Genomic DNA, 26,049 nt, shown 5'->3' with positions numbered 1-26,049 from the left:
CCAGGGGGTCGCAAAGAGTCAGGCACAACTGAGTGACTAACACTTACACTTAAAAGTTAAGAAATGAAGTAGGAAACTACAGAAAAATCATATCCCCTATTGTGTGTTAGTTGCTCAGTCATGTCCAAAGAATTTTTAAAAGTTAACTTGTCCTAAAAGTTAAGAAATGAAGTAGGAAACTACAGAAAAACCATATCTCCTATTGTGTGTTAGTTGCTCAGTTGTGTCCTACTCTTTGCGACCCCATGGACTATAGCTCGCCAGACTCCTCTGTCCATGGGATTCTCCAGGCAAGAATACTGGAATGGGTTGCCATTCCCTTCTCCAGGATATCTCCTATTACACTTAAGCTAATTACTGTTTCCAAAATTACATCCATAAATATTTCAATTTTCATCTCTAAAAGATAAAGAATCACATTTTCAACATAAATTTAATACCATTATTAAACATAAAAGTGATTATTCCTTATCATCAAATATTCAATAAATGATCAAATTTTTCCAGTTATCTCATAATTATTCTTAATAATTTGGCTACCAATTACTAGTAATCAAGGCTAATATGGTAGCCCACTCCAGTATTCTTGGCTGGAAAATCCCATGAACAGAGGAGCCTGTTAGGCTACAGTCCATGGGGTTGCAGAGTCAGAGATGATTGAATGACTGAGCATGCACACATGCATAAGGCTAATACAGTTCTAAGAAGACTCAACAAGTCTTAGTTTCTAAAAATAGAACATTCCTTTAAAAAAGCATCATAGAAATCTTCAAAAGCTTTTAAAACAATTACATTGGATAAGAATTATTATACCCTTAAGCTATTGAATACCAACACAAACCAGCAGTAAACTTAAACTGTTAAAACATCACATCAAATATGAAATTATATACACTATACAAAGAGTTAAAAGATACAAAATTTGGTAAATTTGTCATCTTGTAAGGTGAAAATCCTCAGAGAATTGGTTTTGGGTGAAATGAATTTCAAGAGCTAGTCTCCATTTATTTAACCAATGACCTATTACCTGCCAAACCTCTTTTTCTTTTTTTTTATTTGGAGTATAGTTAATTTACTATGTTGTGTTAGTTTCAGGTGTACAGCAAAGGGATTCAGTTATATATAGTTTTACATACACATACACACACAGGCTTCCCTGGTGGCTTAGTGGCAAAGAATCTCCCTGCCAGTGCAGAAGACACGGGTTCTATCCCTGGGTCAGGAAGATCCCCTGGAGATGGAAACCGCAACCCACTCCAGTATTCTTGCCTGGGAAATCCCATAGACAGAGGAGCCTGGTGGGCTGTAGTCCATGAGGTCACAAAGAGTCAGACACAACTTAGCAACGAAATGACAGCGACATATAACTATATAGTCTACATTTACATTCTCTTTCATTAAAAGGGATGATTTGGGAGAATGGCATTGAAACATGTATAATTTCATATAAGAAACAAATTGCCAGTCCAGGTCCGATGCAGGATACAGGATGCTTGGGGCTGGTGCACTGGGATGACCCAGAGGGATGGTACAGGGAGGGAGGTGGGAGGGGGGTTCAGGATGGGGAACACGTGTACACCTGTGGCGGATTCATGTTGATGTATGGCAAAACCAATACAATATTGTAAAGTAATTAGCCTCCAATTAAAATAAATAAATTTAAGTAAAAAAAAGAAACAGTCCATAGAGTTAGCAACAACAACAAAAAAAGATGGCAGCACTTGATTAATATTTTAAAAATAGATCTACTGAAGGCAAAATGTAGCAGTAAGGAAAAATAAGTGAATAACAAGCAACGGAAACATATACATTACCGTATGTAAAACAGATCACCAGTGGGTATTTGCTGTATGGTTCAGGGAACCCACAGCTGGTGTTGTGACAACTTAGAGGGTTGTGATAGGGTGGGAGGTGGGAGGGAGGTTCAAGAGAGAGGGAACATATGTATACCTATGGCTGATTCGTGTTGATGTATGGCAGAACTCAACACAATATTATAAAGCAGTTATCCTTCAACTAAAAATAAAAAAGAGAATAAACGTAAAAAAAAATAAAAAAAGTTATTTCAAAATACTGAGGATAGTTCCCTATGCTATACAGTAGATCCAGTTGATTATCTGTTTTGTATACAGCAGTGTGTATATGTTCGGAGAAGGCGATGGCACCCCACTCCAGTACTCTTGCCTGGAAAATCCCACGGATGGAGGAGCCTGGTGGGCTGTAGTCCATGGGGTCGCTAAGAGTCGGACACGACTGAGCGACTTCACTTTCCCTTTTCACTTTCATGCATTGGGGAAGGAAATGGCAACCCACTCCAGTGTTCTTGCCTGGAGAATCCCAGGGATGGGGGAGCCTGGTGGGCTGCCGTCTATGGGGTCGCACAGAGTCGGACACGACTGAAGCGACTTAGCAGCAGCAGCAGTGTGTATGTTACTCCCAAACTCCTAATTTGTCTCTCCATCACCTTTCTTCTTTGTTAACCATAAAGTTTGTTTTCTCTTTTTCAGTTTTGTAAATAAGTTCATTTGTGTCATTTTTTTAGGTTACACATATAAGTGATGTATGATATTTGTCTGTTTCTGCCTAGCTTACTTAGTATGATCATCTCTAGGTACATTTATGTTGCTGTAAATGACATTGTTTAATACTTCTTATGGTTGAGTAATGTTCTATTTTATATATATATATAATATTCCACTTGCATATGTATGGTGTATATATATATATATATGCACATGTGTACCACATCTTCTTTATCCATTCATCTGTTGATGGACACTTAGGTTTCTTCCACGTCAAACAAGTCTATTTCTGATTGGATGGTATTATAATACAGTCTCACAATAAAAATCCCTTTCTTAGAGCTTTGTGTAACTACCCAGTTATTTTCTTAGAAATCTCTTATTGGGAGAGAGTGGGTGTTGTGTTGAGAAGTGGATACGTTGTAAAGGCCCTTGTTACCTGCTGTCAAGGTGAAGAGTATCACATACTCTCTCCCACCATGCCCACCGATTTCATTTCATGGTGAGGAGATTAGAGTCCTGAGACGGGCTTAGTCTTGTCCATATACAGGACTGTCCAGGCCAGACCTGCAGCTGGACACCCAGATTCCTAACTTCCCCACACCTTTGTCACTTCTCCACTGTCTTCTAGGCAAGAGCTAGATTTCTCTTCCACTTTCTCTGTGCTGGATACCAACCTCCAGGTGTTTGAATTTCATCTACCTCTGAAACTGTCTTGCATTTCTTTTCTGGACTCACTCTAACTAATGTAGTGATAAAAATTGTACCAGGTTATTAAAGTTCCAAAAATGCAGTCAATTTGCTGTCTTTCGTATTTGACTGTTATTTCGAAAGATCTCTGTGTCAGGTTAGGTTCACATTTTTATGCCACACATTCATGTTTAGTTCATTGCCCGATCCCTGGGTCTTCCTGAAGCTGCACCTGGCTCTTAGAGCACAAAATAAAGAAATGGTTTCAAACTGGATAAAGACATCGGCAAACATGAGTAAATTAAAATGGATCAGATTTTTATTTCAAAGGCTTGAAGAAGAGTTAATTAAGAGGGAATCAGCCGTAATGTACTGGGTCTCTCATTTCAGCATGGGGGGGGGCTTTTTAAAATTAATTTTTTATTGATACACTTTTAGTATACTCATAAGTTGTAAAACCATCACCACTCTCTAATTCCAGAAACTGATGCATCTTCTGTGAAACAGGCTTGCAGATTTTGTATACTGCAGTTCAACTGTGAAAAAAAAAAAAAAAAAAGGAAAGAAAGGAAAAAGGAGGGAAAAGAAATCTTCACATTGTCTAACTCTTCTCTCTCCAGCTCTCTGAGTAGCAGCAGGTGGGAAAACAACCTTAAGTTGACCAACAGGGGTCAAATCATTTCCATTTTAAACAGTCTGTTTTCCATCATGACTCTACACCTTCCAGATAAGAGTTGTCCTTCTTGTTTCTTCTGCTCTCTTCCAAGATGTAGATAGATGCAGGTTTCTCTTGTGTTATTTGGGGAGAAAGAAGCCATCCCCCACCTCAAACAAATGGTTGATATTAGCACACGTGGAAATGCCTATTGTTGTTCAGTCACTAAGTCATGTCCAACCCATGGACTACAGCACACCACTCTCCTCTGTCCTTCTCTATCTCCCAGAATTTGCACAGACTCATGTCCATTGAGTCAGTGATGCCATCCAACCATCTCATCCTCTGTTATCCCCTTCTCCTCTTGCCCTAAATCTTTCCCAGCATCAGGGTCTTTTCCTATGAGTCGGCTCTTCACATCAGGTGGCCAAAGTATTGGAGCTTCAGCATCAGTCCTTCCAATGAGTATTCAAGGTTGATTTCCTTTAAGATTGACTGGTTTAATCTCCTTGCTGTCCAAGGGACTCTCAAGAACCTTCTCCAGCACCACAGTTCAAAAGCATCAATTCTTGGGCACTCAGCCTTCTTTATGGTCCAGCTTTCACATCTGTACATGACTACTGGAAAAACCATAGCTGTGACTAAATGGACCTTTGTTCAAAAAGTAATGTCAGTCTAAAGTGATTTAGACCTTAGCAGGGGCATTATAGTAGAGAAAGACAACTACTTAAGTTGGAATAGATGGTGCTGGTCATGGAGTTGAGTTCTGATGCTCCCTCCTCTTCTGTCCCCTTCCTTCCCCCGGACACCCAGGAGGCTTTTCTGACCCCTTTCTCTCGTATAAGCAGTTTGGAGAAAAGATCCCAATTCCTCCCTGGGCTTTGCATCTCTAAAAAAGCCTCCAAAGTCTCATTCTTAAAAGTAAAGGAAAAAGGAAAACGGTCAAAGGGCATCTGAAAGGTTTCTATTTGGGCAGGCAAGGTACATCTCTCAGGCTACATAACCGGTACCAGGTTGCCCAGATAAGAATTGTCTTGGGGATGAGTCCCTGTGAATGATCCTGGAACCAAGCTCAACTTGCTTTGGCAGCTCAAGACCACTTTTGTCTGGGATCGTAGGCACCTATCCCTATGTTCCTGGGGCTTCCTTTCTCTTCTGAGGCTCCCTCACTCAGCTCTTCTGGAGGTGAGCTCCTTGCACGGTCAGGCAAGAGGCCTTGGGTGGTTGGAAGTGCATCTCCAAGGCCACTGGGCTCAGGTCCACTTTGGCAGGGACCGTTGATCACCAGGCATGGGTCCATCTCTGGTAGTGTCTTCCTGGTCTGCACTGTGCCAGTCACAGAGCAAGCAAGTGCTCATCTTCCTCTCATTTCCCACATGCTGTCTCCTGCCCTAGAGATGCTTCTGGTCACTCCAGAATGACCACTTACATTTCGCAAGGTCAGGCCAAAGAGGGTCAGGAGGGGGACTTCAGAACCTCTGGATGCGTTATTTACTAGCTCCTGGGAAAGTGCCGTGCAAATGTACACGTTCAGTCTGGGAAGTTGCAGTTAAGTGAAAAAAAAAAAATTTTTGTTGAGTTTCTGTGTGGCTGCTGGGATGCTGTCTTTAAAGACAGATACCTTTAAAGAAAGCAAATACATCGGTCATCATAAAAAGAAAATGCTGTCATAATAAAAACAAAGCAAAGAAACCAATTTCTTTGGTAGCACTTTGTAAAGGCAAGAAATTTATGTTCTCAGGGGTTAAATTCTAGTACTTCTGTTTTTCGATTTTAAGATCTAGGATTCTGAACATAAATGTGTGAAATAGCTGTTAAAATCTGGGTTCAGATTTTATAGGGGAAGTAGCAGTCCAATTTCCTGTTTTTATTTCTTTTAGCTCTCAGAATAGGAGAAATTGGTGATTTAAAAATCTTTCTATAGCCGAGAGGTGAATTTATATGAACTTCAGGCTGAAATGGACATGATGGAATATCTTTTAAATTTGTGAAACTTATGGTGAAAAACAAAATATTACCTGAAACGTATATTATATAAATCCAAGCTCAGGAACCTCATTGCAGAATTCCTTCCCCTCAAAGGTCTGTCTAGTCAAAGCTATGGTTTTTCCAGTAATCTTATACAGATGTGAGAGTTGAACTATAAAGAAAGCTGAGCACTGAAGAATTGATGCTTTTGAACTGTGGTGTTGGAGAAGACTCTTGAGAGTCCCTTGGTCTGCAAGGAGATCCAACCAGTCCATCCTAAAGGAGATCAGTCTTGAATATTCATTGGAAGGACTAATGCTGAAGCTGAAACTCCAATACTTTGGCTACCTGATACGAAGAACTGACTCTTTTCTAAGACCCTGATGCTGGGAAAGATTGAAGGCAGGAGGAGAAGGGGACGACAGAGGATGAGATGGTTGGAGGGCATCACCGACTCAATGGACATGAGTTTGAGTGAGCTCTGTGAGTTGGTAATAGACAGGGAAACCTGGTGTGCTGCAGTCCATGGGTGTGCTGCAAAGACTCGGACATGAACTGAACTGAATACACACATTTATGTTCACATCATCATGTTATTAAAGTGGACAGCAGGGCTTCCCTTATGGCTTAGTGGTAAAGGATTCACCTCCCAATGCAGGAGACATGGATTTGATCCCTGATCAAGGAAGGTCCCACATGCTGCATAGCTACTAAGCCCGTGCACCACAACTATTGAGCCTGTGCTCTAGAGCCCAGGAGCCACAACTACTGAGCTCTCAAGCTGCAACTACTGAAGTCTGAGCGCCCACAGCAAGAGAAGCCACCTCAGTGAGAAGCCTGAGCAGGGCAACTGGAGACTGGCCCCAGCTCCCAGCAACTAGAGAGAAGCCCACGCGGCCACAAAGACTCAGCACAGCCAAAAATAAATAAATATAATTTTTTTAAAAAGTAGACAAAAGAGTGACCTGACGTCTAGGTTACCTTGCCTAACAGAGGGGAGGAAGGAGAGGGGAGAAAAGCTCCATTTAGAAGGTGTAAGTGGGGCATGTGCCAGCCAGAAGCTGATTTGGGAAGTGTGCTGCTGCGGGTCCCTCTTTGGGGTGAAATGGGGTTTCCTTATACATCTCATCACGAATTCTCTCCCTCTCAGTAATGGAGGGAAACCTAGGCTTTGGGTTACATTTATTTATATATTATTTAGCAGAGATGTATATAGCTCTTACTATGTGCTGCTTAAATACACTTCAAGCACTTTACACATATTACTGATTTAAGGCACGTCACCCTCATAACAAACCGATGAGCTAGATGAAGTGATCTCCATTTTTTTCAGAAGGAAACTGGAGCACAGAGGTTAGGTTGCTTGCCAAGATCACACAGTTAATAATTGAGGGATGCAGGATTTGAGTTTAGCAATCTGACTTCACAGTTCTTTTCTCCAAAATATTTTGCAAATTGTGGTGTCTTCCTTAGGAATTAAAAAAAAAAAAAAATATATATATATATATATATATATATATATATTTTTTGCTGCACCGTGGGGCTTGTGGGATCCAGTTCCTGGGCCAGGGATGGAACCCGGGTGACCATAGTGACAGCACCAAATCCTAACCACTAGGCCTCCAGGAAACTCCTTTCCTTAGACATTTTTTTAAGATAAAATTTCTTTATGGGCTGTTGCATCTTACAAATGAACTTCAGAACCTAAGCAACATGATGGTGGGATCCTTTCAGACTATTTTCTGTGCATGTTAATTATACATGGATGTGTGCATGTGTGTGTATGTGTATGTATGTATGTGTGTGTGTGTGCTGATTGATTACATAAATTGATAGATATATATTAGGGCTTCCCTGGTGGCTCAGAGGGTAAAGCGTCTGCCTACAATGCGGGAGACCCGGGTTCAATCCCTGGGTTGGGAAGATCCCCTGGAGAAGACAATGCCAACCCACTCCAGTACTCTTGCCTGGAAAATCCCATGGACTGAGAAGCCTGGTAGGCTACAGTCCATGGGGTCGCAGAGTCAGACACAACTGAGCGACTTCACTTCTTAGATATATATGAATTTTTTTCAATAAATGATTGGTGGTCAAGAGCATCAAAGTTATGCAAATCTCTCTTTTTAACCCACCTCACTCTTATAATATGCTCAGTTCAGTTCACTTTAGTCACTCAGTTGTGTCTGACTCTGCGACCCCATGGACCGCAGCACACCAGGCCTCCCTGTCCATCACCAACTCCCAGAGTTTATCCAAACTCATGTCCATGGAGTTGGTGATGCCATCCAACCATCTCATCCTCTGTCATCCCCTTCTCCTCCTGCTTTCATACTGTTCATGGGGTTCTCGAGGCAAGAATACTGAAGTGGTGTGCCATTCCCTTCTCCAGTGGACCACATTTTGTCAGAACTCTCCATCATAACCCGTCCATCTTGGGTGGCCCTACACGGCATGGCTTAGTTTCACTGAGTTAGCAAGGCTGTGATCCATGTGATATAATGTCAGTTTGGCTTAATTTAATGAACTCTCCCCTATCAGGCTTCCCTGGTGGCTCAGACGGTAAAGAATCTGCCTGCAGTGTAGGAAACCTCGGTTCAATTCCTGGGTTGGGAAGATCCCCTGGAGCAGGGAATGGCAACCCACTCCAGTATTCTCGCCTGGAGAATGAAATAGACAGAGGAGCCTGGCAGGCTACAGTCCATGGGGTCACAAAGAGTCAGACATGACTGAACAACTAACAGACAACAACACAACCCCTATTGATGGACATCTAGATTGTCTGTGTCTGTTATATAAATAAGACCAGTATGAACATCCTTGTACTCTGTGTAAGCATATCTAAAGAACAAATCCTCTACAAGTTTTCACCATAAAAACCAACAACAACAACAAAAACCCCTAAAAATGTGAAGTGATGAATATGTTAACTGTTTTGAGATAATAATTTCGCAATATGTAAGTATATCGAATCATCACATTGTACACCTTAAACTTATACAATGGTATATGTCAATTATATCTCAATAAAGCTGGAGAGAGAGACTTCCCTGGTGAGCCACTGGTAAAGAACCTACCCTCCAATGCAGAGGACGGGGGTTTGAGCCCTGGTCAGGAAGCTAGGATCCCACATGCCCCAGGGCCACTAAGCCCAAGCACTGCAACTAGCGAGGCCCACATGCCTCAACGAAGACCCAGCAAAGCCAATACATCAATAAGATTGTAAAAAAAAAAAAAAAAGCTGGAGAGAGAGAAAAAAGAACAGCCTCTCAGAAGTGGAATTCCAGGTGGACAGCTGCTTCCTTGCTGAGCATGTCGATAACTGTGGGACATTATTTGGTCTGGCCATGACCAGCCTGATGATAAATGAGGAGTCATAATTAGCCTTTTATCCCAGAGTTTCTTCTGGTTTTTCTTTTTTAAACAGAGATTTTAGTATTCAAAGGCCCTTCAGTGAGGATGAGGCACCACTAATGGATATTTGCCCCAGTGAACGTCTGGACAGAAAAGTCGCCCAATCCTGATTTCTGGATATGTTGATGGCAGTCCCTTTGTGACAGAGGGTCACCTGCTGTCTGTGTCTGGTTAGATCATCTACTTGAGCTTCTATGATGAACAGCATCCTAGGGGTGTATTTGCATGCGAGACCCTCAGGTGTTATCATGATTAATTCATATCTGCTGGGAAAGATTGAGAGCAGAAGGAAAAGGGGTCAACAGAGGATGAGATGGTTGGATGGCATCACTGACTCAATGGATATGAGTTTGAGCAAACTCGGGAGATGGTGAAGGACAGGGAAGCCTGGTGTGCTGCAGTCCATGGGGTCACAAAGAATCAGACATGACTGAACAACTGAACAACAACAGAGTCCACATGTAAAATGTGCTTTCATTTACTGTTAAAAAAGAAATATCGAAGACATTGCCGATAGCACTTTATGTGAAGCCCATCCTATGAAACTTTAGAAATTTTATGCCGGGGCGTGCCCGTCCACTGTGGACCCAGGTCAGCTTCCTTTTTCCCAGGAGAGTGCCCTGTGATGCCGGCTCTGGCTCTTCCTGCCGGAAAGCTCCTACTGCAAATCTGGATCCACATTTGCATTGTCTTCTTTTCCTCACCTAGAGTTTTCTGTTTCCAGTTTGTTAAACTCACTTTTTGGTAAAAGTATTTCAAATCCTTTTTGAGAAAGAAGCGGGCTATAAAAAACAGTGTCTTTAGCATCATTAATAATGAGATAAACACGTTTCAAAATAGCCATTGTTTGGCAAAAGGGTAAGAAAAAAAAAGCACATACTTCAGGCGAAAGCTATGTGAGTCCACCATTCACTTGTGCAATGGTTTGAGGCCAGTCATGTAATCTCTCCATGCCTCCATTTACTCCTCTGTAAAATGGGATTAATAATACCTGGGTCATGGGGTTTCTTCGAGGATTAGATGAGATGCTCAGAAAATTACAGATGTTTAATTGAAAAATAAATACTAAGGTGTAAATCCTTATAAAGCGTAGCTCCTGTCACTTGCAAACATGTAACTGGGCTCTTAGTTTTTGTTGGGGGTGCACTGGGTTTTGTGTGTTTCTGGTACCTTGGCTCAGTGAAAAGAATTGAAGACCTGGTGCTGTTTATCCTCTGATGCAACAGGATGCTATCTGAGCTCTTTTGCTGGAATGTTTGAACTGCAGGGACCCAAACTCAAAGCTCAGTGCTAGTGGGTTAGGGTCTTCGTCTCCAGCGTGCACACGGGGCTCTCAATTATCTGTGTGATGAAAAGTGAAAGTTACTCAGTGGTATCTGACTCTTTGTGACCCCATGGACTGTAGCTTGCCAAACTCCTCTGTCCTTGGAATTTTCCAGGCAAGAATACTTGAGTGGGTTGCCATTCCCTTTTTTAGGGGAGCTTCCTGACCCAGGGATTTGAACCCAGGTCTCCTGCACTGCAGGTGAATTCTTTATCATCTGAGCCACCAGGGAAGCCCATGTGATGGGGGAGAGGGAAATCATGAACTATGCATAAATAAATAATACTGCAGATTAGACGACCCCCTCACACATCCTCCCACTTTTAATTTTCATTCTCTGTTTTCCTTCCCATGGCCACGGCCTTCAGACGATTGCCATCACCGCTTCAGAGGACCGAACCACCAATTCCCCGATCTGTGCCATATCACTAACACCCACGAAGTGACTTTCTAATCTCATCTGCCTTCACACACAAATGTGTGTGCACACGCACACACTACAGGGGTAGCTAATATTTTCCTGGGAATTTTTTGGCATAAAGTCGTTTATACTGTCCTTCTATGTTCTCCCTTATCTGACTTTTAATTTTGAAAATTTCAAATCTACAGAAAAAAATCCTCACCTAGAGTCACTAATTTTTTTAAAGCTATTTTGCCACATTTGTCCCCTCCTCTTGCTCCCTTGTCCCCCTTTTTTCTTTTTCATTTTGGTGGAAATGTTGACAGCTGGCAGATACCCTGAGCCCACATCCGTACCCGCCTCATGAGCATCCTCTCAGATGAGGACCTTCCCCTGCATGACCACAGTACCATCATCACATCAATGAAACGCATAATCCCCTGGAATCAAGTCCACATGTATTCAGATATCTCCAATGATCCTACCCACGTGTCCTCCCCCACTCACCTATTCATTCAAGGCTCATTTAGGGAATACTTCTGAAGTTCCCACCTTTTGACACATCATGGACCTGTCTGATTATTTTGATCCTTTAACCTCTGTTTCCTGTGAACTAGTAGTTAGTTCTATAGGTTTCTGTGCCTCTATCTCCAATACAACAACGGCTGGGGCAGGGATGTCCTCTTTCCCTTTCCTTGTCTGTCTGGAGCGGGAGGGGCTGGGATGAGCACACTGGAAGCCCAGAGTGCAGCAGCCTGAGCACTTGGTCCATCCCTTCTTTCCACAAACCCTCCTGGAGCACCTGCTCGGAGTGGTATTTCAGAGAAGAAACAGGCTGGGACCCCAGCCTGTCTACTTCAGGAGATCTGAGGAGGTAACATTTGGGTCCAGATCTGGAAAAAAAGACAGAACTGGAGTGTGTTAGAGCCAGGGAGGGTGTGGGGAGACAAGTGGGCTCCCGGGAAACATCCTGGGGAGAGGTGCGCATGACCAGGAACGCGTGTGTCCTAGGGGCCCGCTGGGCTGCTCCTTTCACAGCTCAGGGAGCCATTGGGGTCCACTAGGGTCCACTAGGGTTGGCCTTTTCCAGTACCGACTTCCTTCCTTCATGCAGCCCCGTTTTCATGCGAATAAGCTAAAAACATTTTTTTTGGAGGGTAGGAGTAGGGGTGGAGGTGGGATGGGTCAAAAAAGAGCTCCCCTGTTTATTTACAGATCAACTAGGAAACCCATCCCATTTCAGAAACTTTAGCACATGAAAGAAAAAAAAAAAATACTGTGCTGTTTTGAGTCAAAGAAGTACTTGCTTCCCCTTTATTTTGGGAACTACAGCTCACTAGTCTCAGAAAGAGGCGTGGCTGTCTTCAGAGGCTTCCTATGTCAGCCAATGAGATGATAAACAAGGCGGTGGTCGCCGAGGCCTGTGGAACCAAAGGCAGGCCAAGCCGGGGCAATAGGGACGAGCTCCTGAGGCTTTTTTGACCCATTCCTCCTCTAGGAGGTGTTCCGAACTCCCATCACCTGCCTTCCCCACGTGAAACCGTCCTTGTTCTGTGATGTTCTGGGCAGGGGTCCCCTTTGGCAGTGCCTGAGAATGACAGTCACAGTGGAGCGCCCACCCCCCTGTGCCCCTGGAGAACTTCCTGGACTGTGTCCAGGGAATCTGCTCTGTGAACCTAGGCGATTCTTGCGTGCCTTTAGGTTTGGGAACACCGCCCTCCAGTATCTTGTAATGGAGTGCATAACAGATTTTGTTTTGTCTTTAATGTATAAATTTGACCGTGAGGCTGTGCTGTGAGGAATAGTCATATCCAATTTCAGTTTTAAAGTCGCCTTTAGATCTAAAGTTCCCAGTTTGCTTTGGGTGGCACTCTGCACATCCTAGTATAACTGAATTTCAGACAGATAAGAGTTTAGCCTTTAGAAGGGTGGTTCCATCTGTCTCACTGGTTGTGCTCAAGCCCTCTTCTGTCGGGGCGTGTTTCCTGAGGCCTTAGGCTGGCTGGCGGCACCCTCTGTGCCTCTGGCTCTGACATCTCTCATGTTTTCCACACTCACACGTCTCACTGGGAAGTCTACAGATGTGATCATGTGGATGTTCCTACAAGCATCTATTCTCCATACCTGTGTCTCCTCTTTGATTTCCCGTCTCCGTGAAGGCCACCACCATTGCCCCAGGCCCCAAGCCATATAAGGTTGGAGCCACCCTTTATGCTTCCTGCCTCTTCATCATGTTTGCCTTTGAAGCCCCAGGTCCCCTCACTTCACTTTGCACAGTGACATTCGTCTTCAGCCATGCTTCCCCCTCCAGCCCAACTCCTGGACTTCCCTACTTGTTCCCTGAAGGGTTTGACTTGAACTAGTTCCCGGAAGGGGCCGTGTTCCCGGGGCCAGTACTTTGCATGTGAAGTTGTCTCTTCCTGGAATCCCTTTACTGACTCTGCCACCTAGCTGACATCACTCCCATTCTGACTCAAAGCGTTTCCATCAGGACGCTTCCCCTGCCCACATCCTTTTCCTCTCGCTTGAGGTCAGTGTCCTTTCCTATGTCCTGTGCATCCTCTGTCGTTGACCTGCCACATTGCATTGTTATTTTAATTCACGCATCTTCACCACAAGAATAGGAGCGTCCTTAGGGCAGGAATTTATGCTGACCTGAAATTGATGCTCAATAAATTGTTGTTGAATGAATGAGTGAACAGATTATGAACAAGCACCTGGCTTGTGAACAGTCTTCACCTTTTTGACTTGGTTAAATCATCAGCGATGAAGAATAGAAGTGTGTTTGTTGTTGTTGTTGAGTCGCTATCACCTTCTCTTAAATGGAGAGACTTCGGTGGCTGGAAGCCAGTTCTGGAATGGTAAAACGATGCCATTGCTTTTGTATTCCAACAGGAACTATGGGATGTATAAAGTCAAAAAGGAAAGACAATCTGAATGACGATGGAGTAGATTTGAAGACGCAACCAGTACGTAATACTGACCGAACTATTTATGTGAGAGATCCAACGTCCAATAAACACCAAAGGCCAGTAAGTAGATAGTCTCAGGGGAGCATTCCCACGGCAGGATCAAAACATGGCTGCGTAATTTAAACTCCAAATCTTACCATGTGCATGCCAAAAAAAAAAAAAATCATGTTAATTACTTGGGCCTCAAATAATTTTTGATATACTTTGTTACTTAATCCTTTAAAGAGTTTATAAATATATTCGAGACAACCAGGCCACTTAATGTACAGTAAAGGGGACTTTGGTCACCTTATGTGTGGCTATTATCACCTTTCCTGTCACTGGTACAAATACCCTCTCTTTATATGTAAGGACATGTATATGAGCTTGTGTGACTTAGGATGGGCAATAAGAATAGTGGTCTGGAAGCAGAAGGAAATGCTGAATTCAAGTCGGAAGCCAAAATAGGTGCTAATATGCCCTTTGGTAGATGTTGTTGTTTAGTCGCCCAGTCACATCCAGCTGTTTGAGACCCCATGGACAGTAGCCCACCAGGCTCCTCTGTCCATGAGATTTCCCAGGCAAAAATACCGGAGTGGGTTGCCATTTCCTTCTTCCCTGGGGAAGGAAGATCCTAGGGGATCTTCCTGACCCAGAGATCAAACCTGCGTCTCCCATGTTGGCAGGCATATTTTTTACTGCTAAGCCACCAGGGTAGCCATCATACTTTATCCCATCATGTTATTCTTCAATTAATTCAAACTAGTATGAACACTGAAGTTGTCATGACTTACTATAGAGAATTAAAAGATAAAAAAAAAAAAGCAACTAATTCTGCCTTCTAACCTAGGACAAATACCTGTACCAGCATTTTTACATGATGGATGTGCTCTCTGATGTGTTTGAGAAATGCTTGGCAAAGAACTAATATCACATTTCATGAAAGAAAGGAACAGAGCTTTGGATAATTACAACCTTAAATGCACTTTACTTCAGATCTTAGGTCCTTTCTGTTTGCTCACTGTATATATGTACATCCCCCATTGCCTGGTTTTTATGGAAACCAGTGTTTCAGCGTTTAAGCTGAAAGCAGCTTATTCCACATTAGTCCAAATGCCTTCATTAAGAGTTTTCATTGTTTCTCTAATCTGACATGTTTTTAAATGCCTTGGCATTCTAGAAGTATATTATTGTTGTCATGCCCTGTACCAGCCCCCTCCCCTACGTTCCCCCTTATCCTGCAGGTATGGTGTATGTCAAGGCCACATGTCATTGTTGAGATTGGTAAATCGGTGCTTGCACCAGAAAACTGATATTCTTGCAAAAAAGTAGAGATGAAGAGTGAATACATTATGCTGTTAATTCCCTATATGATATTTCTAGACAGATAAATTAACGTTAATTTTAGGAACGTCCCCGGCAGTCCAGTTTTTAAGACTTTATGCTTCCAATGCAGGGGGCAAGGGTTTGATCCCTGGCTGGGAAACTAAGATCCTATAGGCTGTGGTGCACAACCAAAAAAGAAATTCAAGAAAAACATTGTGGACTGCCCTGGTGGTCACTGATTAAGAGTCCTGCCAATGCAGGGGACATGGATTTGATCCCCTGTGCAGAAGGACCCCCATACCACAGGGCAATTAAGCCTGTGGGCCCTAGAACCCGTGCTCAAGAGAAGCCACTGCACTGAGAAGCCTGTACACTGCAACTAGAGAGTAACCCCGTAACTAGAGAAAGCCCATGCACAGCAGTGAAGACCCAGCACAGCCAAAACTAAAGAAAAAATTTTTTAAATATTGTAATTTTACAACAGAAACTCAAAATGTACAAGATTATTAATAACTTTTATAATTTAGTTATAAATACCTATAAATATAATATTCAAAAACACATCACATAAATAGGTATAGATGTGGAGCTATGCTATGGAAATATGACTAACAGAAAATGAAATGATACAAGGACTTGGAGTCACAGATAATTTTCTCGTTATAGACTTCAAAGGCGTCATAAAAAGGACCTGACTTTTTCCAGTGTCATGTGCTGTAGATTTTACATGGTTTAAAATCCCCCATTTTTTTTTTTAACGTAATTAAAGAAGATGTCCTTCATTCAGAAAAGCAAAGGAGACCAGTACAAACTTACGCACCATTTTTCCTCTTGGTAAGAGTAAAGGAGGTTAAAAGATAAGTTAGAAAGCAGAAGTAGGAAGCAGGTTTGAAATCTCTCAGTTCCCTCATGCACCCCCGGAGTGCAGTACACTCCACCTTCTGTGGTCACAGGTGCCCTAGTTTGTGAACTGGGCAGTTGGACCTTATTCCATGGATAACATTCAGTTCCAGCCAGATGTGCCCAAAACACACCCCTGGATTGAGTACAGGCTGTATGTGTGACAGCAAGGCTGAACTGAATCGAATTCAATAACTCTCTAAGGAAAAGACATTTTAGAGAAGAACAGTGGTGACAGATGCTTTCTATACATGTGTTTTGGCCTTCTGAAGAATGTGTTCAATCATTTGTCAATTAAGGACTCTTTGATATTTGAAAATCAGCTTGCTGCTTTCAAAATGATTTAATCAGTCTCTCATCTTCTAATTGTTTCCTCTAACTGCTTTAAAATTGATCATACATTCTAATTATGCCAATCTGAATGAGTTTAAAAATCGGTATAGAACTCCTTGAAATAAGTATTGAAAGATCATCCGGAGCCAAGAGTTTCTCAACCAGAAAAAACGTAATCCCCTGCTCCCCGCCCCTGGAGATTGGATGGGCTGACTTCCATCAGAAATTTAAATTTCAGTACAAGCTGTTTTGATTCATATTCCATTCAATCACGTTAATCAAAGAGAAACACAATGAAGCCCAGGAAGTCTCACACATCCTCCCCATGTCAATGAAGGAAAAAGGAATTTGATTTCCAAGGTGATTGGGGTGGCCTTTTGTACCGCCAGGCCCTTCCTGATCATTCAGCTCCAAGCTAAAAAAACAGGGATGCCATCTGTCCCCATAGCGGAATTGGGGTCAGCCACAGGAAGCCTGGATCTGTTAGGACTTGTTCTCAGCTGCCAGTGACCAAGCCCTTACAGCAGCTTTTAAAACAAGTCTGGGAAAAGTGAAGATCAGCAGTCCTGGCCTGGGTGGCACTTCCACAAGGTCACCAAGGACCCAGGTGACCCCTCTCCGTCTTTGGCTCTGCTGTCTCTGGTCACTGGTATCCATGGCTGCTGAAAGCCCAGCTCATCACCTGCTGCTGGGCAGAAAGAAGAAGCCCAGGGAATAAGAAAGCCGATCCCAAAGCCCCATCACCTGCCTGCAGGTCAACTCCTTGCCAACTAGCAAGGCTGGATAATGGGGAAGCATTACCATGGAGCTGGGCAAACCACCACTTCTAAGGATATTTGGGCTCTGGTACCGAATCAGGGGGAGGGAGCCGATTGAATCAGCAGCGGCTCAGACATGTCCTGTCACCCCCAGGCCAGTGGCTGCTGAAGAAGGAAAAGCCCTTCCATGGTTGGGGCAGGGGGCAGGGATCGGAACACAGCTCTGCAGGACTGTTCCTCTGCACTCCTTTTCTTTCTGGCTTAATAAATTAACAAATCTAAATCCTATTTGCTTCTGTTCGAAAATGACATAATATACAGTGTGAATGTAAGCATAAAACGCTAAACATAGAAAATATTTTTCTAATGAATATTCTCTTTTAGGTTGCAGACTCTCAGCTTTTACCAGGACAGAGGTTTCAAACTAAAGGTATGTTTTCATAATGCCATGGTAGTTTCTTTTCTTTACTGTTCGAGTTTCTGTAAAATAGTTGTCCTGGGTGTTTTTGTTGATTTTGGGGGGGCAGGTGGTGGGGTGAGGTAGAAAAGGATACTTTTATTGTTTTATCAGGCAAAGGGAGACACACTAGGCTTCTGCTTTGAAAAACTATGTGTCTCCGAATTTTTTTTTTTTTTGTGGAAAAATGGACATAACATAGAATTTATCATTTTAGCCATGGAAGTGTTCAGGTCAGTAACATTAACTACCTTCTCATTTTTGTGCAACCATCACCTCCATCCGTCCATCTCTCCATCTGGGATGATGAACTTTCCATCATCTCAAACAGAAACTCTGTGCCCATCAAACACAAACTCCCATCCCCCATCCTCCCGGCCCCTGGTACCCACCATTCTACTTTCTGTCTCTATGAGTGTGATGGCTCTGGGGATCTCGCCTAAGTGGAATCAAATGGTATTTGTCCTTTGCGGCTGACTTATGTCATTTAGCATAATGTCTTTAAGGTTCATCCATGTTGTAGTAGGTGTCCGAATTTTGCTTCCTTTATTCTGTGGTATGTATACACAGTGTCTTCGGATGGTTTTCTCCTTTTAACTTTTGTAAACAATGCTGCTATGAGCACAGGTGTATCGCATTTTAAACCTAGAGCTGGAAGTCATTGAGGTCATAGGTCTCTATGATTTGAGATGACAGACATGTAACAGTGTGTACAGTGTGTGGCCAACCACGGACCATGTGGACCCCGAGCCATCTGGGAGGAAAACACGTCTTCTTTCCAGCTGCCTGTTTCCTCAGTACATCCCTGCACTCTGTGCCCCATGACAAGCTGTTACAACATTTCTGCTGTGGATTCTTTTTTTAAAAAACTTTTAATTTTGTATTGGGGTATTATGACCAACCTAGATAGCATGTTGAAAAGCAGAGACATTACTTTGCCAACAAAGGTCCGTCTAGTCAAGGCTATGGTTTTTCCAGTTGTCATGTATGGATGTGAGAGTTGGACTGTGAAGAAAGCTGAGCGCCAAAGAATTGATGCTTTTGAACTGTGGTGTTGGAGAAGACTCTTGAGAGTCCCTTGGACTGCAAGGAGATCCAACCAGTCCATCCTAAAGGAGATCAGCCCTGGGATTTCTTTGGAGGGAATGATGCTGAAGTTGAAACTCCAGTACTTTGGCCACCTCATGTGAAGAGTTGACTCATTGGAAAAGACTCTGATGCTGGGAGGGATTGGGGTCAGGAGGAGAAGGGGACGACAGAGGATGAGATGGCTGGATGGCATCACTGACTCGATGGACGTGAGTCTGAGTGAACTCCAAGAGTTGGTGATGGACAGGGAGGCCTGGCATGCTGCGATTCATGGAGTCGCAAAGAGTCGGACATGACTGAGCGACTGATCTGAACTGAACTGAACTGAATAGCTGATTAACAATGTTGTGAACAGGGAAGGTGAATGAAGGGACTCAGCCATGTATACATGTATCCATCCTCCCCAAAACTCTCCTCCCCTCCAGGCTGGCCACATGACAATGAGCAGAGTTCCCTTGCCATACAGTCAGTCCTTGTTGGTTATCCATTTTAAACATTCTGCTGTGGATTCTTAAAGGTCTTCACTCGCCTTGTTCATTTTCAGATCCAGAGGAGCAAGGGGACATCGTGATCGCATTGTATCCGTACGATGGCATCCACCCAGACGACTTGTCCTTCAAGAAAGGGGAGAAGATGAAAGTCCTGGAGCAGTAAGTGCAGCCAAGTGTCCCTCTTCTATGGCACCAAATCCCGAAGCCTATCCCCCTCCCCGGGCTTGGCCGCCAGCGGCACAGCAAGGCAGACACCCCTCTGGGGGTGGGCATGGAACTCCAGCCTTATTGCTGCCAGAAGGAGCAGGGCCAGAGGGATTTTCCTCTTAGGCTTTACTGTGAGCAGTTTCCAAGAGTTTTTCCTTTGAAACCAAACACCATTGTCTTTCCTTATCCATCTGTGCTGCCTTAAGAGGTTTAGATCTATGTGGAATTTGCATTTCTTTTTTTAAAATGTTTGTAAAATTTATTCTTGGCTGTGCTGGGTCTTTGTTGCTGCTCTCTGGCTTTCTCTAGTTGCCGTGAGCAGGGGCGACTCTAGTTGCAGTGTACAGGCTTCTCACTGCAATGGCTTCTCTTGTTGCAGAGCATGGGCTCTAGAGTGTAACAGGCTTCAGTAATTGCAGGACACGGGCTCTCTAGTTGTGGCGTGTGGGCTTCATTGCCTCGAAGCACGTGCATCTAAGTTTCTGTACCAGGCATATGTACCGTGTCCACTGCATTGGTGGGTGGATTCCTAACCGCTGAACCACCAGGGAAGTCCCTGCATGTTCTTTTAATGCCATTTTTACTTTGTTATTTTCCTCAAATTCACACCAAGTGTATGGGTCCAACTGGGTGTGAGTCATCAGGGCGGGGTGCCAAGGCAGTGGTCATCTCGGGGAAAGCCCCTGCTCAGCACTTAGCGCTTCTGTGAAGATGCTTGGACATCATTTTCTTGACCCCTCCAGGTTGACTCACAGGGCTTAGGACTGTGCTGAGAATAAGGAACTTCAGTAATTCTACTGCTCTTCATATAGCATTACCTTGGCCCGCCAACAGGAGACCCTTGGTTGGCTGGAGGAAAGAGACCCTTATTAAGTATAAGGTGTTGAGTACCTGAGAGGGCTTGTCCATTACTGGCTGAATGTGAACTTGAGCCTCATTCTGGGCTTGCCACTTGATCGCTGTGTGACTGTGACAAGTCACTCTGTATCTTAGTGTCTTGCTTGGGAACCAGAAATGGCTTATGTGTGTGTGTGCATTTTATAAATATGGCACAGGCGTGTAGTGTACCACAGCCGAGTGCCAGTTGTAATTGTCCTTCATGTCTTGCCAGATGAGGGTCCCATCTGGGTGTGAGAACCTGACGGGAACACAGCTGAGGCTCATCTGTTGGGGACCCATCCGTTCCTCCTTCCCCAGCCCCTTCCCTGGCTCCATGCCTCTTGTAGGAGATGCGAGGTGGTGATAAGGCTCATCTGCTTGGGACTGTTTTATGGTTTTCTTTTTTTCCCCATGGCATCAGCCTATGGACACTAGCTATTTCAACAAAGCCATTTATAACTTAAGAACTATGAGCTTTTATTCCCTTGACTCCCATTTCTGTAAGTGTGAAAAGTGAAAGTGCTAGTCGTTCAGTTGTATCCAATTCTTTGTGACCCCATGGACTCCTCTCTCCTTGGAATTCTCCAGGCAAGAATACTGGAATGGTTTGCCATGCCCTCTTTCAGGGGATCTTCCCAGCCCAGATATCAAACCAAGGTCTCCTGCATTATAGGCAGATTCTTTACCCTTTGAGCCACCAGGGAAGCCCATTTTAAAGATATCCCTGGGGAAGTTAAGAATTCTGCTTCTGTAAGATGGAAATCATTTTCACCAACTCTTATGCAGCAGCTCTGAACACAGAGACCCACACTTCAGTCATGAGGCTGTTTTGCTTTGGGTCCATCACTAAACATATTTGTATTTCATCAGGACACATCAACTTTCCCCCTGCATTCTGGGGTCCCAGGGCCTTCCCCACTGTCCCACACCCCACAAGACAAACACCTTAAGACAATTGCTCTTGTAGTTCTTGAGTCATTGAATACAAACCCTTTTTTCTTTTTTTAATATGTATTTATTTGGCCATGTCGAGTCTTAGCTGTGGCGTGTGGCCTCTTTCTTGGCGGCTCAAGCAGTTGCTTCGCTGCCCCATGGTATGCAGGATCTTAGTTCCCTGACGGGGGATTGAATTCACATCCCTTGCATTACAGGGTGGTTCTTAACCACTGTACCATCAGGGAAGCCCAACAAACCCATTCTGATGCGGGTTTCTATTCCAGGCACGGAGAGTGGTGGAAAGCCAAGTCCATTTTGACAAAGAAAGAAGGCTTCATTCCCAGCAACTATGTGGCCAAAGTCAACACGTTGGAAACTGAAGAGTGAGTCCTCACCTGGAGTGGTCTGGAATGGTTCTGTGTGACATGCTGGATTTCTTGCTTTTTCTTCATCTTTTTTCTCCCCGGGATTACAACAGCCATGGGATGTTAATATGTCTTCACAGGTGGTTTTTCAAAGATATAACCAGGAAGGATGCAGAAAGGCAGCTTCTGGCCCCAGGGAACAGCGCTGGAGCTTTCCTTATCAGAGAAAGCGAGACATTAAAAGGTAGGAAGTGACATAAGGCCTCAAATGCTGTTTAGGAAATCATTCTTAGAAATGATTCTAGAATTCTGTTAAAAAAGAATTATAGGCAGACCTCGTTTTATTGAAGTATAGTTGATTTACAGTGTTGTGTTAATTTCAGCTTTACAGCCAAGTGATTCTGTTATCCATGTATGTCATCTTTCTTGTACTCGTTTCTGTTCTGGTTTATCACAGGTTATTGAATATACTTCCTTGTTCTCTACAGTAGGGCCATGTTGTTTATCCATCCTATGTGTCATAGTTTGCATCTGCTAATCCCAAACTCCCAACACTTGCCTCCCCATAATGCCAATCTTGTTTACAAAATGTAAGTGTAATCTTTGCTTGTACTTCTTCCTCTGCAGGAAGTTACTCTCTGTCTGTCAGAGACTATGACCCCGTGCACGGCGATGTGATTAAGCACTACAAAATCAGAAGTCTGGACAATGGGGGTTATTACATCTCCCCACGAATCACTTTTCCTTGTATCAGCGACATGATTAAGCATTATCAAAGTAAGTGAAAACATAAGGTCAGACAAGAAAAGAAAGATACATCTGTTATGATAAATATATGATGTCAAACTTACATAAAAAATTTTTGTATCCTACAACTTTATAGAATTCATTGATGAACTCTAGTAGTTTTCCTGGTAGCCTCTTTAGAAAGGAGAATCATATTTCTTTTGGATAAAGTTGCAGGATCATGTTCTATAACTGGTCCTAAAGTAACCTATAACTATACATTCAACAGTGCACTAGTGGTAAAGAATCCACCTGCCAATGCAGGAGACACAAGAGACACCCATTCAGTCCCTGGGTTGGGAAGATACCCTGGAGGAGGAAATGGCAACCCACTCCAGTATTCTTGCCTCGAAAAGTTCATGGCCTGAGGAGCTTGGTGGGCTATAGTCCATGGGGCCACAGAGAGTCGGACACGACTGAGCAGCTGAGCACACACAAACATTCAAAGTCAGATTTGATCTTTGTGAATAATTATCTTAGTCCTTCCCACCTAGCTTGTGCTGTTTAACAGTTAATGTTCAAAAATTACAAACATAGAAATGAGTATTATTTTCATATAGTGCATGACTTTACAACACATCTTTTAATATCCAGACTAGGAATGCAGACATGTGTATGTGTGTGTGTAAAAGTAATACGTACCCTTGGTAAAAGAAAACAGAAATTATAACAATAACACCAAAACAATTAGAAGTGGCCAGTCAGCGGTCCTTCGTCCCCAGTCTGCTCTTCAGCCTTGCTAGGCTGACCCCGTGAATAGCCTTTAGGTACATTCCCTTTGTGTTTGAGGTCAGTTGTAGTGGGAAGCTGTTACTGCTTATTTCTTCAAGCTGCTCTAAGGTAAAACACATAAAATTTGCTTATGTCCCCAAGTATGGAGAGAGCAAGTACTCTAGAGTAGTAAGTCCTTCTTCCCCTCTGTTAGCCCCATCAAGTTATTCATCTGGCATATGTGTTGAGTACTTGTAGAGTCCTGGCCCTGTTCTGAGACTGGGCGGGGAGGTGGGGGGGTCCCCTGGTGACCTGACCAAGTTCCCACCATTGTGCCCTAAAGAGTTTACACGGACTCAGTAATTAAAATTATAGTCTATTAAGTGTGACAACCTGCCAGCCTGTGTTTGTCTATTTATTTTATTGTTTTTATTTTCATAGATTAATATTACTGATGAATCAAATCAAGTGTGTCTTAAACTGTCTTTCATTTAAGAATTTCAAGTCATGATTACACAGAAGAGACCCCCATAAACATTTTAAGTTTGTAGACCTTGGCGAGTTGGAAATGACAAAACTCATAGTCCAGATTTCTCTGTAGATACTGGTAAAATACAAAGGATGACTTTTTCCACATTTACTTTCTCTTTGAAATTAGAGCAGTCAGATGGCTTGTGCCGGAGATTGGAGAAGGCGTGCATTAGCCCCAAACCACAGAAGCCATGGGACAAGGATGCCTGGGAGATCCCCCGAGAGTCCATCAAGCTGGTGAAAAGGCTGGGCGCCGGGCAGTTCGGGGAAGTCTGGATGGGTGAGTGTGTGGCTCTGAAGCCTGAGTCCCTTCTGGAGAAATAAGGGCTCCAGCTGATTTCTGTCAGTTTTCTCAGAAGCATCGATGCTTTCATTTCTGTCCCCCTGGTACCAAGAACAAGCCCACACAGTCCTCATGATTAGACTCTTCATCTTCCTCGAGACTTAGGCATTCTTTTGTTGGATGAATGTTTACAAGGAAGGGGCAGTGGGTGCTTATCCTGGTTTATCTGTCTACTCTTCTCTGACTCTCATCAGCAGATTCTTTGGACATACGGTTAAGTGCAGGCATCTCAGGGAAAGGTACAGTTGGGTTGTGTGCCTGTGCTCAGTTGCTCAGTTGAGTCTGACTCTTTGCGACCCTACGGACCGTAGGCCACCAGGTTCCTCTGTCCATGGGATTCTCCAGGCAAGAACACTGGAGTGAGTTGTCATGCCCTCTTCCAGAGGATCTTCCCAACCCAGGGATCGAACCTGCACCTCTTGCATCTCCTCTAATGGCAGACAGGTTCTTTACCACTAGCACCACCTGGGAAGTCCATAATTAATTCTTACTGTGCTGTAATTCTCTGGGAGCATGATAATGGAATCAGGCTAAATCATGATTACACAGCCTCACCTTGCTCACTGGGGTCTGTGTGAGTACGTGGCACCCTGTTTCTGGTCGGGTCCACAGACCGGGGGCGTGATCTTGCTCTAGGTGTGTCTCTGCTCCCACTCTGCTGCCTAAATCATCACCTCCTCCTCCTTGCTCTGTCCACCTTTCCTTTCTTATTGAAGTAAAATTCATGTAACAGACTCTGATGCTGGGAGGGATTGGGGTCAGGAGGAGAAGGGGACAACAGAGGATGAGATGGCTGGATGGCATCACTGACTCGATGGACGTGAGTCTGAGTGAACTCCGAGTTGGTGATGGACAGGGAGGCCTGGCGTGCTGCGATTCATGGGGTCGAAAGGAGTCGGACACGACTGAGCGACTGATCTGATCTGATCTGATCTGAAGGTCAGTCATTTTAAAGTGAACAATTCACACTCACGTTGTTGTACAGTCACCACTTCTATTTAGTTCCAGAATATTTCCATCAGTCCAGAAGGAAGCCCTGTACCCATAATGCACACATTTACCCCCACCCCCACTTCCCCAGCCCCTGGACACCACTCTAATTCCTGTCTCTATGACTGTAATACTCTAGGACTCTCACATCAGTGGGATCCTACACACATTTGTCCTTTTGTGTCTGGCTTATCTCCCTCAGCATGATGTCCTCAAGGTTCACCCACATTTGTCAGAATTTCTTTCTTCTATGAGCGAACACTATTCCATTGTATGGGTATGCCACAGCTTATCTACTTATCTGTTGGTGGACCTTTGGCTTGTTTCCATCTTTGGGCTATTATGAATAATGCTTCTTTGAACATTCATATGGAAATTATTGTGTGGACAGGTGTTTTCATTTTCTTACGGATATACATTCTCCTACAGTGAAATTGCTGAGTCACACCATTCTGTGCTTAACTTTTTAAGGAATTGTCTTAACTGGGATCTACTCATTTAAAAAAAAATTGTCACCTCTTTCTCCCCTGAGATATTTGCATTTATTCCTTAATATATTTTTTTCCAAGTCCACAGAACAGGAGCAGGTATAATATACGTTGTATATTCTTCACCTAGATTCACCAGTTAATATTTTGCTGTATTTCCTGTATCATTTCTATATATACGCACACAGACATGTTTTATTTTTACGGAGCCACTTGAGAGTAAGGTGTAGACGCGACGACCTTCACCCCTGAATACTCATGCAGGCATCTCCTCAGGGAAGGGCTATGGGCTCATGCCACACGGTGGTCACATTCAGGAAGTTCTGCATTGATCCGCAGAGTCTAGTGTAGAGTCGACATCCTAATTCTCCCCATTGTCCCAGTGTTGTCCCCAGGGCTGTTGGGATCTAGAGTTTGCTTTTAACTGACCTGTCTGTAGTCTCCTTGAATCTGGAAGAGTCCCTTGGCCTGTCTCCATCTTTCATGACAGGTTTGTCCTTTTGTAGAATGTCTCTCATTTGGCTTTCCCAATGTTTCC

At 43.6% G+C, this 26,049-nt stretch overlaps 1 protein-coding gene across 4 annotated transcripts in view; it reads left to right on the top strand.

Annotated features, from left to right (window-relative positions):
* Positions 1 to 26,049, top strand: part of LYN (LYN proto-oncogene, Src family tyrosine kinase) — a 109,250-nt gene that overhangs the window by 46,719 nt on the left and 36,482 nt on the right. For 2 of the 4 annotated variants that reach the window (XM_070382387.1, XM_070382388.1), the window contains exons 2-8: positions 13,866 to 13,939; positions 17,623 to 17,668; positions 19,329 to 19,434; positions 21,582 to 21,680; positions 21,803 to 21,906; positions 22,290 to 22,439; positions 23,818 to 23,970. In XM_070382387.1, the coding sequence (XP_070238488.1) occupies positions 13,871 to 13,939; positions 17,623 to 17,668; positions 19,329 to 19,434; positions 21,582 to 21,680; positions 21,803 to 21,906; positions 22,290 to 22,439; positions 23,818 to 23,970 (727 nt within the window). In that variant the 5' untranslated portion in view covers positions 13,866 to 13,870. Of the gene's footprint in view, positions 1 to 13,865; positions 14,003 to 17,622; positions 17,669 to 19,328; positions 19,435 to 21,581; positions 21,681 to 21,802; positions 21,907 to 22,289; positions 22,440 to 23,817; positions 23,971 to 26,049 lie in introns of all 4 variants that reach the window. The other 2 variants (XM_070382386.1, XM_005889158.3) reach the window with 1 other exon arrangement.

The sequence above is a fragment of the Bos mutus genome, chromosome 14 (assembly GCF_027580195.1).
Source record: "Bos mutus isolate GX-2022 chromosome 14, NWIPB_WYAK_1.1, whole genome shotgun sequence".
NCBI classification, from domain to species: Eukaryota; Metazoa; Chordata; class Mammalia; order Artiodactyla; family Bovidae; genus Bos; species Bos mutus.
Note: the sequence above shows the minus strand (reverse complement) of the source record. Positions and strands in the feature narration are given on the sequence as shown.